The 16,460-nt window shown below is 39.7% G+C and overlaps 1 protein-coding gene across 1 annotated transcript in view; it reads left to right on the top strand.

The window, feature by feature from the left end:
* The window catches only part of LOC136826884 (SET and MYND domain-containing protein 4-like), a 38,368-nt gene extending 22,376 nt beyond the window's left edge, over positions 1 to 15,992 (top strand). The window contains exons 4-5 of the mRNA XM_067084416.1: positions 12,872 to 13,351; positions 13,489 to 15,992. Coding sequence (XP_066940517.1) covers positions 12,872 to 13,351; positions 13,489 to 14,016 — 1,008 coding nt within the window. The 3' untranslated portion in view covers positions 14,017 to 15,992. The remainder of the gene's footprint in view (positions 1 to 12,871; positions 13,352 to 13,488) is intronic.
* Positions 15,993 to 16,460: the final 468 nt, after the last annotated feature.

The raw sequence follows: 16,460 nt of genomic DNA, 5'->3' as shown, positions 1-16,460 counted from the left end.
CTGGACATGGAGATTGTGCGCTAGAAGCCAGGTACATAGACAGCAGTATGAATCATAAACCTAATGATAAGAATTGCCAACAATATTTCCAAAAAGATTGCAAAATAAGGTTGAAAGTTAACAGAGGCAGTGACAACAAAAGAAAATTTAAAACCAGAAATACAGCTTCGTTACCCAGCCCTCTCAGGGTAAATGTGCTGCCCCTTATTCGTAAATATAAGGAGGCCAGTGCATCACTTTGTAAGGCCGTATGCAGTGCATTCCCCAGTCCCTCCTTTCCCAAACAGAAGACTCCATAAAGCTCCCAGGCAACATCTTTTCCAAATCTAAGGGAAGCTTCACTCAGCATATGGCTACTATGTGCACAAGATGTGCAGCTGTCTAACCATGGTAGCTCAAAATTTAATGATCGTAAAAGAGGGAGACCACCATTGATATCTCCCAGATAAAAAATTAAGCTCATCAACAGAAAATATCCAAAACAGTGTTACAAGATCCACAAATTATTTATAGTCAATTGAAGTTGATGTTGAGATCCATCATGCTCCCCAGTGTGCACCCATAAACAATGCTATAAGCAAGAAAAATGGCAACATTCCAAAGATCTCAAGACCTCCATTATCCAGTGCATATTCAATTGTTTTAACAAATTTTAAAATCTTAATGGGAAGACCTCACATAGAGAGCCTCCCAGAAAATAAATCTTATTCTCTCGAATATACTTCTCTGGAATTGTCAGGTCTGAGAGCTAAATATGAAGAGCTTAAATAACTTCATGAGTACTCTCCCATAATTGTGTCTACAGGGAATATACAAGGTATAGGACTCCTTTGCGGCCAACATCACCCCTAAATACCTCTTACTCTATGTACTCCTCTGCAGGCAGTGGCTGCATAAACAGACAGGCAGAAGATATACAATTTGCTCTCTCTACTTTCCTCCAAACTGTAATTTTTCATATGATGATACTGTATGATTGACGTGATTCCTCAGCTCCTCACCCTTTCCTCCTACTCAGATATGAACTATACGTCCTTTGACGGGTGATGCTTTAGCCAACACAAGGTAATTTTGTAACATTTATAGAAAATGTGTGACTTCTTGATATAGGAGAGCCCACACACTCATATTCAGACAGGTAAGCTATCATGTATTGACCTTTCAGTTGTAAGTTTTAGTTTCCTTATTGATTTTGAGTGCAGAACACTAGATTATTGGCATGCAAGTGAACATGCATGAATTATCAATGCCACCAATAAAAGCCCACCTATTCAGAGATCACAATGGTTGGTTGAAAAAGCAGACGGGACAAAATTCCATGATCTCAGTGATATAGATAGTAGTGCAGATGAATTTCAAATTGCAGATGATTCTGTTGACTTTTGTAGTGGAATTTACTCTATCCCCAAAGCTACAGGACTGTTTCAACAGTGAACAGTCCCTTGGTGGTCATTAGAACTAACTGCCTTGCATCAAGCTACAGAAAGGACACTGACTCAGTGCTGTAGACACTGCACAGAAGAGAAAGTAACTGCACAGAAGAGAAAGTAATCATCTATAAGAAATGCAGAGCACGATTCCATCATCCAATTAAAGCGGCTAGATGTAATTCAGTCATCCTTTGTTTCATCAGTAAACAGTAGAACCCCAGCATCTACTGTTTGGAGGAAAGTAAGAAAAATAGCAAGCAAGTATACACCAAACCCCCCACCTACTTTAAAAGTGAATGGTCAGTACATGACAGGTGCATCTAAAGAGAGGAATGCCCTTGTTGAACATTTTTTCAGTGTCATGTAAATCTGAAGTTGCTCCAGGATACCAGCATAGATATGCAGAACAGAAATTACTGTACTCTATTTCACAGCAGAAAGAATCTTACAATCTTCACTTGACTGAAAGAGTTTGCTTCAGCCTTGGAAACTTGTAATGATAAAGCCCCAGACCCTGGCAAGATTCCATATGCAATAATAAAGTATGCATCTGTAAACATTGGGAAGTATATCCTTTTTCTTAGCTTTTTTTTTTTAAACCTGGGAAGGATAGTTTTTTAGCTGTAAATTGCCAACCAACTACTCTGACAGCTTGTTTATGCAAAATCACAGAAAAATGGTAAACACAAGATTGTTCTGATTCGTCTTGAGTCCTCCATATGTGAAACATTTGCATCCAAGCAGCATCATGTGACTATTTTTATTTTACCTGGAAAAGGCATATGACAGCTTGGAGGTTTGAGAGAAGCATTGCCTTTGTTCATCCTGGTATTTTTGGCACTAAGAGTTTTCTAAGTCCAAGTAGGCAATACCCTATCTGAGAGAACGTAAAGGGATGTCTTCTGTTATTCCCTATGACATTTTATGTTGGAAAACAAATGGCAATGGTTGAAAGGAAAATTCAATTGTTAGTGGATAAAATTAAAATTATTCCCTGGGCAGAATTGAAGGGTTTTAAATTTCCTTCTAGTTAAACTTTTAGTTCTGTTTTCTTGTACATATTTATAGAATACATCAAAGGCCAGCAAATCCCATATGTAGAAGCAACTGGTTCTTAGGATTAACTTTTAACCATAGGATGACGAGGATTCCTCATTTTAAACTGTACACACTGGCATGATGGAAATTAAAATTATATAAAGGGAAACTTATGGGTGTGTCATCATCAGCCACAGGTGCTTTTAGAACTCCACCTATTCCAAGCTTTCTAATAGGTGCTTGCTTTCAGACAGCTAATAATGAAAAGTATTTCATGCATTACAAGTCACACCATAGATCTCCAAAACCCTATAGATATAGAGTAATACAGATTTTGATTAATCTTCATGTTGCCAAGAATGAGGTGCTTCCATTGAAAATAACAACCAACCATCCACAGAAGTTAATTGAGATAACATTTGCCATTGCTTTGCTGGTGACAAAAGTAATATGACATAGGTGAAAACCAGCTCAGTTTGTATGGAACATGTTGAAGAACATTAAAACTCAATTTTCATGTTTACTGAAGGCTCAAAATCCAGTGCTAGCATTGGAATTGGAGTATATAGTAATGATTTGTATTGTAGAAGTTCATTAACTGTCATGACATCTATTTTTAGTGTGAAACTATTTTTATTTTAACTGCTTTTAAGGGAATAGCAACTATTTATGAAGGAAATTTTACCATTTTTGGCAACTCAAAAGCGTTTACATAGTCTAATTGCTTCTAACTCTACTAATCCATTGGTTTTAAAAATTCAAAAGTGGCTTTATTTAATGAATTGTAGAGAAATAAACAAAATTTTGTTGGGTCCCAGCACATGTAGGAGTGTCTGGTAATGATAAGGATGACAAACTAGCAAAAGCAGCTGTAGCTGATATGCTTCCAAGGAAATACTGTATAGACTTTATGCAATGACTCTCCCAGATATCAGATCACTTGTTAAGAGTATATGGCAGGAGCACGGGAATACAGTTGGGGAACACAAAATGAAAGAAATTAAGAGTGTTATATTTCCTTGAAAGTATAGCAAAAGACCAAGAAAATTGGCCTCTACAATGTGCCATCTAAGGATAGGCCATACGGGCCTCACATAAAGTTTTTAGTAGTAAATGGAAACCAACCATACTGTGATGACTGACTGATCCTTTTGACTGTCAAAAACATTTGCTATTGAATGCCCCAGTATTAGGTACCTCAGGGGAAGCCTTCTCTCTGAGGCCCTGGACAAGAATGACCAATACATTCTAGCCAAAGTTCTTCGGGAAGAAGTTGTTTGCAATACCATTGGTATTTTTAGATTTGTATCAGAAGCAGGTCTTCTGCAAAATATATTATGTCTTTATATTTATAATCTAGTCATCATGCCTATAGATTTTATGACCTTTGTCATTCTTAACAAATGATATTGGCGTCAATGATCTTAGTTGTCCTGATACTGAAGAACATTAAATCAATCAATTGGAGCCATGCTTCCCTTGCCAGGTCAGCTACCTTGAGCTTCTCATTGTTGCCAAGTTTTGGCAATTTTAGGAGGGACTCTAGTTTGTTCCAGCATTTCCTCGCCTTTATGTCCCCCTTCAGTGCGTTGAGTATGTCAAGGATTCAACAGGCACAGGCAGTTGTGGTACAAGGGGATGGAGATCAGGAGCTTTAATAGCTCAATGTATTTGATCCCCTCATCTAAGGGGTCAATCCAGCAAGTGTCTGACCTTGTTCTTGCAAGTTGGAGTAAAGCCAGAGCTGAGATCCAGTATTTAGTCTGTTAGTGGCTTCATTGTTGGTAGTGTAATATTTGTTTAATAATGATGTTGTTACTACTAGTGGCTTGATATGTCAATCGTCCTGACTTACATTTGGAGGCTACCATTCATTTTAGGACAATTAACTCAGATTAGCCTACACATAACAATTCAATCCTGGGCATAGGCTAATACAAGTGTGATACACCGGCCTAGGTTAATAAACCTAGGACTACTCTTAGCTTGCACTAGTACTTGACGTCGTAGACGGACGAATCTTCATTTCTGGTTAAGGTTGAGGGAAATGCTGGCTCACACGATTTGTTTAATGCTTCTTAGTAGGAGGATACATGGTGTAAACAACTTATTCCTAATGTTCCTTCCATAATTGTTACAACTGGTTCCTAAACAGGTTCTTATACTGGTTCTTAAACTGGTTCTTGTACAGGTGCTCTATACTGGTTCCCTGTAATACAAAAACGTTCATTTAGGACAGCAATCTTGTGCCAAACAGCATGCAGTCCTTAGCCTAGGCTATGCTGTACTCATGCCTAACCTAACTGTTACATTACACAGTTAGCCTGGCTTTACATGCATAACAGGTGGAATTTAACTCAAGAATTGATATATTCATAAAATCATGGAAGAATATCGCACATCTTAGCCTACGGTTGGTGGCACTGCAACTACATGCAAGCTCATCATGGTGCAACTTACGTAACATTACCATAACAACTCTTGGTAATTTTCTGTTACATCAAGGTAAAAATACACAAGAACACTATTAAGTGTTATGGCAACATGTATAATATAAACTAAGAAAGATAAGTGCATACCTTTTACAAAGGAAAAATATGGCATTTCAAATTAAAATAAAGGGAGCTACATTCCTTTCCCCTCTCAAGTAGCCAAACACATGCGATTTGAGCTTATGCAACTACACACTTGGTTGAACTAATGCACTTACCCATGCACACTCTATCATAGACAATCTCAATTTCGAGTGGTTAATTCAACTTCTTGATAAGATGAAAACCAATTCGTTTTTCCAGTCCACCAATTATGAAGGGTATTGTCATTAATTCAAAAGAAGGATTTCCCTCATTACAGTAGGGCCTGTCTGTATTTAGTCCATTTGTTACCAGGGGTTGTGTAAGAACCATGCTGATCTGTCGATCATTCTAGGGTCACCAGTGTAAGGAAACCGATTTACAAGATGCAGGACACAATTGACTAACTTTATTAGCAGAGTTCTGACAGTTTTATTTTGGCTTGCTTGTCAAACAGGAGTTAAGGTCATCTCTCAGTCAGTGGTTTGGTTAACACATGTTGGTGAAGCAAGTGACATGGGCACGTGGCTGACAGCACTTTGTAAGCGGCTGCCAAATGAAGGCAGTTAAATAAAGTTTCAGAAACAAAGCTGGTGAGAGTATAGGTGAAAGTAAAATTAATGACAAATTATAGAAAAAGATGCTTCACAAAATGAAGAGCGGTATGTAATGTTGATAGTGGTGTTAAATTTAAGGTGAGAAGATGACAGCAATAATTGTAAGAGGTAGTCAAGAAAAAGTTCTTGAAGTTTTGGAGGGATACATGAAGGGAAACACATGAAGGCAGTTAAATAAAGTTTCAGAAACAAAGCTGGTGAGAGTATAGGTGAAAGTAAAATTAATGACAAATTATAGAAAAAGATGCTTCACAAAATGAAGAGCGGTATGTAATGTTGATAGTGGTGTTAAATTTAAGGTGAGAAGATGACAGCAATAATTGTAAGAGGTAGTCAAGAAAACGTTCTTGAAGTTCTGGAGGCATACATGAAGGGAAACACATGAAGGCTCAAGTTGGTGAAGGTGGTTTGAAGGGAGGGCAGCAAGAGGGAAGAGCCAAAGGCAGAAATAGGGAGGAAGTGCCAAAGGCAGAATTGAGGAGGAACAGCCAAGAACAGAAGTGGGAGGTAAGCAGAGCTTGGGGCAGAAGATAGGAGTAAAATTGCACATAATACTGATGATAAGGTACATTAAAACTATCACTACTAAAACTGCGTGAGTGCTCTTGCTGCTTAGTCACTAGCTGTGGTACTGGGTCATTCATCACTGCAATAATTCCTCTCTTGAATATAGTAGAATGTTTCCACTTACAAATTTAAATAGGTGAATTTTCTTACAAACAGCAAATCTATAATGTCCTACCAATAAATTATGGGAACATATGCAAAATCAGCTTTTTTAAAGCTATCTGCATGTAATGCTATTTTATATTAAAATCATCCATACCCGTTAATTTTTCAGTTTATACTACCATGCGTGTAGCTAATTCTGTCATTGTTTGAAATTTAAACTATTCTATCTTTGAAGCTATTACCTCCTGATTAACAGGGTACCTACAATGAATTGTATCCAAACATATTTTCTTGAATTTGTTGATTAACAGGGTACCTACAATGAATTGTATCCAAACATATTTTCTTGAATTTGTTGATCACTTTGGTGCTGTCAGTTTTTGCTAGTTGTTAAATTCCTTATGGACCCTTTCTCTTGGAAGCATTTATTGCATCCCAACCTGCTTCAAAGGGAAGGTGACCACATTCATACTATTTCAACTTCCATACCCTCAACCTTGCTACATAATGAATCGTGCAAATTTCTACTGTAAACCTATTCACTCTCTTACAGATGTCCTCTGATAAACTGTCATCAAAACTTCCAGCGTGTGACTTCACTACTCTTTGAACTCGTCTGTTTTCAATAATAATTCAAGTTATTCTGTACTATTTACTCTTTATCGGAGATCTCAACTGTCTCATCTACATACTTATGCGGTTGACTCTCTCCCTGACGCTCCACAGATCTCAGACATCCTTTTGTAGTTTTTTCTTGGACATTTTTTTATTTTTTTACCAACTAAAATCTTGAGGGCGCATGTAGAAAGGAGGGATTGAGGTTTAAGGTTTAATGAAGTTCAACTACAAGATGGTTTATTTTTTCAACATTATATTTCATTTATATAGATTTTGTGTACTGATATCATGATGACTGAAAAAATTTATCTTAACACTTTCAAGGTACAGGTTCTAAGTAGAATATTGTTCAGTTATGTAAGTCTTGACCTGAAGAAGAATTTTGTTTCAATGCCAAGTGAGTCTTATTTCAATGTCATGAAATTTTTGTTAATGTTAAAAATAACTGCCTCACTGTTCTCCTTAGACTAATTTTGTTGGTATCAAGGTGAAGATAATTTATTTGATTTGCTGTCGCCCTCTTAAGTTTCTCTTATTTAATAATTCACGACTAGATGGTGACCTAACTTGTTAATTTGCAAGCTGTTTCAACATTTTGGCTTAGTTTGCTGGATTCTTCTGTCCTAGTGACCAGCTGTGGAATAAACTCCAGTAACTTTGTCCTGTTTTGCTGGAATTGTTTCTTCCCAGAGATCAGTTGTGAAATTAATGCCAGCAACTTGGTCACATTTTGTTGAATTTAGTAATTGTTGAATTTACCCAAGGTACTGTGTTCCTAGAACCCCTTCTTTTCTTCTCACATTGTATTTCCTTTTCCTTCAGGCTAGGTTTAGATGATTTTGGTTACCCATCTTATTAACTCACAAAGGACAGGATCGATCTTTTTACCCCCAATAATTGCATCTGAAAATCTCTGATTCGGATCATATGATTACTGTTATTTTGTTCCATGATATTTGAACGAATTTTGCGGAAACGTGTTCCGACCACTTGAATGGGCCATAAATGACTACAGTATATGGCAACACTTTGGCAACACACTCACCTCAGCTGAGTCAGCTCATGATACAGGGAGAATAGTCTAACCTAAGATGATATGGAAAAATGTACTACGTCTCCCAGTCCCGGTACATCTTGTATACATTTGCCAATAAAAGTACTCAGGTATGTCCCAGTACATCTCGTAGATATTTGTCCATAAATATACCTAGAGATTGTTGCTGATTTTATGTGAGCTATAATTATAATTTTGCATAATAAAGTAAAGGGAAAATGTTAGAAAAAACATGTATAACTTGCTAAAATTAGCATATTGGCGTTCAACTTCCTGTGGAAGGTATAGAAAATTTTATAAACAGAATTTTTTCATATACCATGTACATTTGCAAATCATCCTCTTTCCAGTGATGTGCTTTTTTAAATTGGCCGACCTTAGTTTGCCTGGTCTCTGGGTATTTGATGTATAATTATCCCAGCCTGTAAGGGCTAACCGACTCATCAAAGATTACCTAACCCCTGTCGATAATATTTTTCCGCTGTGGCAACTGAGATCTCTGCAGCCACATGCAGAGCATTACCTATCACAACCAAATGAGCAAAACTTAAATCAAGAGAGGGAACATTAGGGTACCTAACCCAATAAGGCCCTTGAAGAAAGAAAAGCTGTTTTTATTACATGCTTTTATTTAGCTTCACTTCTGTGTCTGTCTTTCTCTACAGTCTGTTTGTCTGTCCTGAAATCTTGTAACAATTTTTTACCCGTCCCCTTCGTCCAAGGGACTTGAATTTTGCATGATTACTCAATCCAGGTGACAATACAACCTTAAATGATCAGTAGGTCAGCAGTAACTTCTAATGACCCTACAGTGACCTCTCCCAGTATCTCAGGATTTGTAAGAAACACTTCAGATTTTTCACAGCTTCTTTGACTTGGTAGAATCTATCTTCCATATAACGCCTCTCCCTTCCCTCGTCCATCCCCCTTCCCCTTCCCTCCCCAGTACACATCAAGTGTTAATTTAGATGTCTTCCCCTACCCTTCCCTCTTCCCTTCCCCTTCCTTTCCCTCTTTTCCACTTCCCCAACCCATCTCCCTCCACCACCGCCTTCCAAAGCACATGATCAAGTGTTAAATTTAGCTGTGTCCTCCCCCTCCCTTCCCTCTTTCATCCCCTTCCCTCTTCATCCCCTCCCCTTCCAGTGCATACAATCAAGGGTTAATTTAGCTGTGTCCTCTCCTCCCCTTCCCTCTTCTATCCCTCTCCCCTTCCATCTCCTCCACTCCCCCTGCCCCTTCCAGAGCACACTATCAAGTGTTAATTTAGCTGTGTCCTCCCCATCCCCTTCCCTTCCTCTTTCCATCCCCTTCACTTCCACCTTCATCCTCCCCTCCCCTTCCTTCGCCTCTCTTCCCCTCCCCCCCCTCTCTTCCCCTCCCCTTTCCAGAGCACACGATCAAGTGTTTATTTAGGTGTGTCCTTCTCTCCTTCCCTCTTCCACCCCTCTCCGTCCCCTCCCCTCTCATCCTGGAGAACACTATCATGCTTAATTTAGCGTGTCCTCACATCCCTTTCCCTTCTCTTCCATCCCCTCCACTTCCACCTTCCCTCTCCCCTCACCCTTCCCCTCCCCTCCTCTCCCCCTCACCCTCCCCTCCCCTCCCCTCACCCTTCCCATCCCCTCACCCTTCCCATCCCCTCACCCCTTCAACCACCCCTCTCTTCCCCCTCCCTCCCTTCCCCTCTCTTCCACCTCCCCTCCCTTCCCCTCTTCCCCCTTCCCCTTCCCCTTTCTGGAGCACACAAGTGTTAATTTAGCTGTGTCCTCCCCTCCCCTTCCCTCTTCTATCCCCTCCACTTCCCCCTCCCCTTCCCCTTTCTGGAGCACACAAGTGTTAGTGTTAATTTAGTTCTGTCCTCCCCTCCCCTCCCCCTCTTCTATCCCCTCCACTTCCCCTCCCCTTCCCTCGTCTATCCCCTCCAATTACCCCTCCCCTTCCCTCTTCTATCCCTCCACTTCCCCTCCCCCCTTCCCTCTTCTATCCCTTCCACTTCCCCTCCCCTTCCCTCTTCTATCCCTCCACTTCCCTCCCCTTCCCTCGTCTATCCCCTCCACTTCCCCCTCCCCTTCCCCCTTTCTTCCCATTACTCCTCCCCTCCCTCCCCTTTTACCTCCCTTTACCCCTTCCTCCTCCTTTTCCCCTATCTCCTTTTCATTTTCCTCCCCTCCCCTTCCCTCTCTCCTCTTTTCTCCTTCCCTCCCACTCACCTTCCACCTTACCTCACTCTTTCCTTCCCCTTCCCCTTCCATCCCCCTTCCCTTCCCCTTCCCTCTTCCATCCCCTTCCCCTTCCTTCCTCTTCCATCCCCCCTTCCCTTCCCTTCCTCTTCCATCCCCTTCCCCTTCCTTCCTCTTCCATCCCCTTCCCCTTCCCCTTCCCTCTTCCATCCCCCTTCCCCTTCCCTTCCCTCTTCCATCACCCTTCCCCTTCCTTCCCTCTTCCATCCCCTTCCCCTTCCTTCCCTTCCCCTTCCCCTTTCCCTTCCCCTTCCCCTTCCATCCCATTTCCTTTCCCCTTCACCTTCATATTCCCCCTCCTTCCCTCTTCCATCCTGCTCCCCTTTCATCCCCTCCCCTTTCATCCCCTCCCCCTCCCCCTCCCCTCCTCCCCTCCACCTTCACCTTCCAGAACATTAATTTATCTGTGTCCTCCCCTACCCTTCCCTCTTCCATCCCCTCCCCTTCCCTCTTCCATTCCCCTCCCTCTCCCCCCTTCCATCCCCTCCCTCCCCTTCCAGAGCACACGACCAAGTGTTAATTTAGATGTGTCCTCACCATCCCCTTCCTCCCTCTTCCATTCCCCTCCCTATCTTCTCCTTCCCCTCCCCTCCCCTCCTCTCTTCCCATTCCCACTCCCCCTTCCGGAACACATAATCAAGTGTTAACTTAGCTGTGTCCTCCCCTCCTTCCCCTCTCCATCCCCTCCACTTCCCCTCCTTTCCCCTATTCCTCCCACCCCCTCCACTGCCCTTTACCCCCTTACCCCTTCCTCCTCTTTCGCCTCCATCTCCTTCCCATTTTCCTCCCCCCCTTCCCCCTTTCCTCTTTTCTCCTCCTCTCCCCTCACCCTCCTCTTCCCCTCCCCTCACCTTTCACCTTCTCTCACTCTCCCCTTCCACTCTCCTTCCCTCTTCCATCCCCTTCAACCTCCTCCCATTTCCCTTTCAATTCACCTTCCTATTCCCCCTCCCCTTCCCTCTTCCCTCTCTTCCCCCTTCCCTCACCCTCCCTCTTCCCTCGCCCTCCACCGTAAACGGATATCAGTTTCGTTAACTGTAATCATAAATCGGTTACAATTTTGTCAAAAATAAAAAGCATAAAATAAAAAAATATACAAAAATTCCTAGACATACATTTATTAAAATGCCCTAAAAAGTAAAAAGCAATTTTTTTGTTACACCAGGATTTTCTTACAATGAATCATGTCTACAAAAACAAAAGCGTGGCCGCCAAACATGGAAGGAAATGCTACAAGAAAAGAAATAGGCATTCTTTTAATTTCTTGTAGCAATTCCCTCCATGTTTGGGGACCACGCTTTTATTTTTGCAGACATGATTAATTATAAGAAAATCCTGGTGCATCTCAATTTTTTTTTTTTACTTTTTAGTGCATTTTAATAAAAGCATGTCTAAAAAAAATTTTATTTTTTTTTATTTGGCATCCAAGGCAAAATGATACACAATCAAACTTACTGGTCACTCATACCAGTGTGTCAGGTCTATATGTTCCTACGATTTCCTACGATTTCCAAAACTGACAATGAATCTACTTCAAGATTAGCTTAAGGCGGAATCAACGAAATGAAGCACATTTATAATACAGATAGAACTAATAGTGATGTATCTGGGCCTTTCTTAAATATAAGAAGATGCAAGTTTCCTGACTACGTCTTTCATTAAAATCTTTTTATTCCTTTGCCCAGTAGCAGTTATTTTATGAGGTTCTCTGTTCTTCATAAGGCGCTGATTCCAGTTTTTAGGAAGGAACAAAAAGGACTTTATCCAGTGCAGAATAGCACTAGTTCTTAGCATTCAACGCTATAGTCCTGATGCTGGGATAAGGAGCCTAAGATTCTTGGATCGACACTTTAGTTCTGATGCTGGGATAAGGAGCCTAAGATTCTTGGATCGACACTATAGTTCTGATGCTGGGATAAGGAGCCTAAGATTCTTGGATCGACACTATAGTTCTGATGCTGGGATAAGGAGCCTAAGATTCTTGGATCGACACTATAGTTCTGATGCTGGGATAAGGAGCCGAAGATTCTTGGATGTACAAGAGGTCGTAGGGGCCTGCAAATCTTAGATCTTCTGTTACCTCTTAGTATTGAGGACTGTAATCCACAAGTTGGAATTTTAAGGTCATGCTGAGTATGCCTTGCCACATCACTACCTGTTCTTTCTCTGTGTGACTGTCGAAGGAATAAATTCACGCGAAGCAAGAAAATTGTGGTTATTGGCGACATTTTTATCAGCTAAAGTATTTCATGGTCATTTATGGTCTATTCAGTACTGCACAAGTAGTACTCGCCGTAATCTTAAGTGTTTGTATTATGAATATCTTTTTTTTTGGGGGGGAGACCCTGAAATTCAGAAGTTAAGTCTTTCATAGGCAGATGTCTTACTCCGAAATACAGTAGAGGATTATGGTTGGTATGTTTCAAGAATCAAATTAAAGAATTTACAGAACTTATTAGCTTTAGAAATTTAATTTATATTTCATAAATTAAACAAAATGTTTATTCATGTAAAGCATTCTCTAATATACTAATCTCGACATTTTGTAACTCTCATGCAGGCATGGATAATGAATCCTTCCTCTATACGATTAATGTATTATTGTTGTTCACTGATTTATGAACAGGTTATTTTCTGCAATGATGACTGCCGTATCAAAGGCCTGTCTGAAGACCACTGGTTAGAGTGCAAGTTGCTTCCATCGATGATAAGTTTAGACTTTGGTCCAATGTGCCCAGCTTACAAGATGCTAAGAAATTTCACACTTAAAGATATAAAGGATTTCAGGAAAAAGCTGAAAAAGGAGAAGCCAGAGGACCCTGTGAACTTGGGCTGCGACAATAAGGGGATGTATAACTCTCAGTCATATCGAGCAGTTTATGGCCTTATGGGTGATGAGGAGACTTTGGACGATCAACGAATTCTCATAAGTTGCCAAGTAGCATTTGTTATTACAAAATTACTTCATATGTCAGGAAGATTTTTCGTGAACTCCAAAAGGGAGCCCTTCACTCCAACTAGAGAAGATTTCATTGCTGCAGGATCGGTGATACTTTCTCATACCTTCAAGTGCCATTTCAATCTCATCGGAGTCGCGGATTCCAGAGTAATTATTAATTATTATACGATGTATAACATTACCATGACTTCATTATCTTGATTTTCATATTTTATATATTAGCAATGCTACCTGAAAAACAAGACTAACCTGTTTCTTATTTGAAAATTTCCTTATTTACCCAGATGGAGAAGGATGTTGGTGCCGGAATTTTCCCTACATTAGCTTTAATCAACCACTCCTGTGATGCGAATCTTAAGTTCTACACAATTGGAAGGAATGTGGTCGTAAGAGCAATTAGGCCTATTAAGGCTGGAGAAGAACTAACTGTCGCTTACGGCATTTGTTTTGAGAACAGTAACTTAACAGAGAGGAGGAGAGCGTTAGAGAAGTACCAGTTCAATTGTTCTTGCGAAGCGTGCGTTAATGACTGGCCTATCTACGATAGACAGGATCGGATGAAACTCAGGGAGACTAGACTGACACCTCGTGTCCGTAGGGGTATCAGCGAAGCTGTGCTGAAGGCTTCGGCTATGGCATTACAGATCAGACGACTGGCCGAAAGCGATTATGAACTTAACGAACAGGATTACAAAGCAATGTGCAAAGCTAGCACATTGGTTCACAGAGAGCTAACGAGAGATTGCCAATACGCAAATGACGTAAGGCATGCCCTTTTATTGTGTTTCATTAAAGTAAGTACCCTCGAATAGTCGGTTAAAATGCGCTGACAGGATAGTAATGTAATCGGATCTCTGAACAAATACAAAATACAAGCTCAGTTATTGGAAATACCACCACTTATGTGCACTAATGCTGTAGTTTGACTTCAGTTAGCAGTAACTTGCAAGTCTTATTAGTGTTTCATTGTGGTGCGAGCAAAATCCTTTTTTTTTTTTTTAGTGAGTAACAGCACTTTTACAGAGTAATGATTTTAATAACATTTAATTAACAAAATGTTCGTAGGATTATTGGGTGCAGAGGTTGGGGCCAGTCCTTTCATTCGATAATTTGTACAGCAGCTATAGCCTACCATACGTGGCTTTCTGTAGGCTATTGCTGCTGCTTTCATTCGATAATTTGTACAGCCTACATAAAGCCACTTATGGTATTCGAAAATGTGTTTCCTTAAATTTTGCAGTGGCTTACTGTCAAAAACTTGAAATCCCAGAAGAATCTAGTTCAGATTCAGATTTTAAGTAGATATTGGTTATAATTTTACTTTTTAATCGATGCAGCAAATTTTCATTTTGAAGTTAGTCTTGTCACTAAGAAATCTTTAGTTTTCTTCTGTTAAATGTTTTAAAAGTTTTTATATGCCATATTTTTAATTCATTTTACCTAGTAATATTAACATTGTAGAGTATAAAGGCTGGATATTTTAAAGCTTCAAAATCATACCCAGTAATCTTAATGTTTTGTTTCTAAAACTTTTATTACTAATTAATTAACTGCAGATTTAGTTTTAATCTCGGCCACGATTTCCAACTCTCTCTCTCTCTCTCTCTCTCTCTCTCTCTCTCTCTCTCTCTCTCTCTCTCTCTCTCTCTCTCTCTCTCTCTCATGCCAAATTGCAATACTACCAGAACTAATTGCTTGGTAAAAAGGACAAGGCTTTTTAATAGCATCCACTGGATAACCTCGGTCTTTCTGAAACTGTTAAATTTCCTGCCATTTATAATTTCAGTCAAAATGACATTGAATTCGATAACTAAAAAGTATCTGAAGCTTCTGATCGAAAAAAATAAGAGTTGAAGAGAATAGATTGTGAATATTCCATGTAAATTTCAGTAACAAAATGTAACAGGGCCAATAAAAATCGGGCACAGTCTAAAACTGGTGGCATAATTGGCCAAACTAGAAATCCCTAGAGATCATAAAAACTATTATACTCCACGCTGCGGTAATAAAGTATTTGACTGAAGGGAGAGTGCTCATCTACAGGTGACAGCCATTCAGGCTTATCATTTATTGAAATAACATTTTTAAAGTGTGGTATAAAACTAGAGCAAGACAATACTGGACGTTTTGACGGAGAGAAAATGGGGCCGGTTGAAAAGTAAAGGGAGGCACAATTTTTTATCCTTTCAATATGTATTCGGGAAATTTCGTGAAGGTTAACTGAACTTTGCCGTTAAGAGTCTTTGCTAAATCAGAGTTTAATCGAGTCTATTGAATTACAAGGGATGGCAGTCACTGAAGTGACAGGAAGTAATGAGTCAACTCCGTTACAGGGTGGTCGTAAAACCAGGCTGCTGCGTTGGTTCCGAGATATGTTCTTTGCTTCTAGTACTTACTCGCCTTGTTACTTGTGATACGGCTTTTGTGATGCATGTCATAAGTAGGAACTGTATTTGAGGATGACGCACTAAATAGGGAATGTCTTTAACAATTTTTGTTTGGTAAAACGGTTATGACTAAATTTTTGAAGTTTTGTTATATACCTTTTATCGAACATCTCACGATTAGCAACTCATGTGAAATGCTAATGTGAAATGCTTTAGTCGTTCAAGCATCTTTGCATTTTAGTGGTATTTTGTATAATATTCGTACGTGTGGAGACGCAAGCAGCTGGGTTGATACATACTTTAATTCTTACGAGTTGTTTTATGTTTAATATGTGTTGATGTCAGTGAATGAAGGTTACTTTTCAATAATAAAATGTGTTGAGTGAATGAAGGTTACTTTTTAATAATAAAATGTGTTGATGTGAGTGAATGAAGGTTACTCAACTCTAAGTAACTTCCATTATATTTATTACAAACGTTTACTTTTAACATAGAAAATTTTGCGAAAATGCACAACGCAACGGAGTTTTTGAATTGTTAGGTTTATGAACCTATCCCGCAGTGATATTAATGGCAGTCGCCGTAATGAGTCAAGATTTGCTGCTTGCGATACATTGCGTCTTAGGGCTTGTTCCTGGCTACTTAGAATTGAGAAATTGTCTTAAGGTAAGACACTTAACTGTGGAATACTTTAATTCGGAACTTCCAGCATTAATACATATAGTTCAGCTTTCAGCTCGAATTCTTTTAATAGTCGTAATATCTCTGGAAGAGTAGTAAGTTGAATTCATTGATATTCTGGCTTTTGTAAAAATTTTGACGAAAAATATAGTTTTTGAACAGATAGATAAATTTGTCTTAAAATGTGG

Source organism: Macrobrachium rosenbergii, chromosome 41 (genome assembly GCF_040412425.1).
Source record: "Macrobrachium rosenbergii isolate ZJJX-2024 chromosome 41, ASM4041242v1, whole genome shotgun sequence".
Taxonomy (NCBI): Eukaryota; Metazoa; Arthropoda; class Malacostraca; order Decapoda; family Palaemonidae; genus Macrobrachium; species Macrobrachium rosenbergii.
This window is presented reverse-complemented; position numbering and strand designations above follow the sequence as displayed.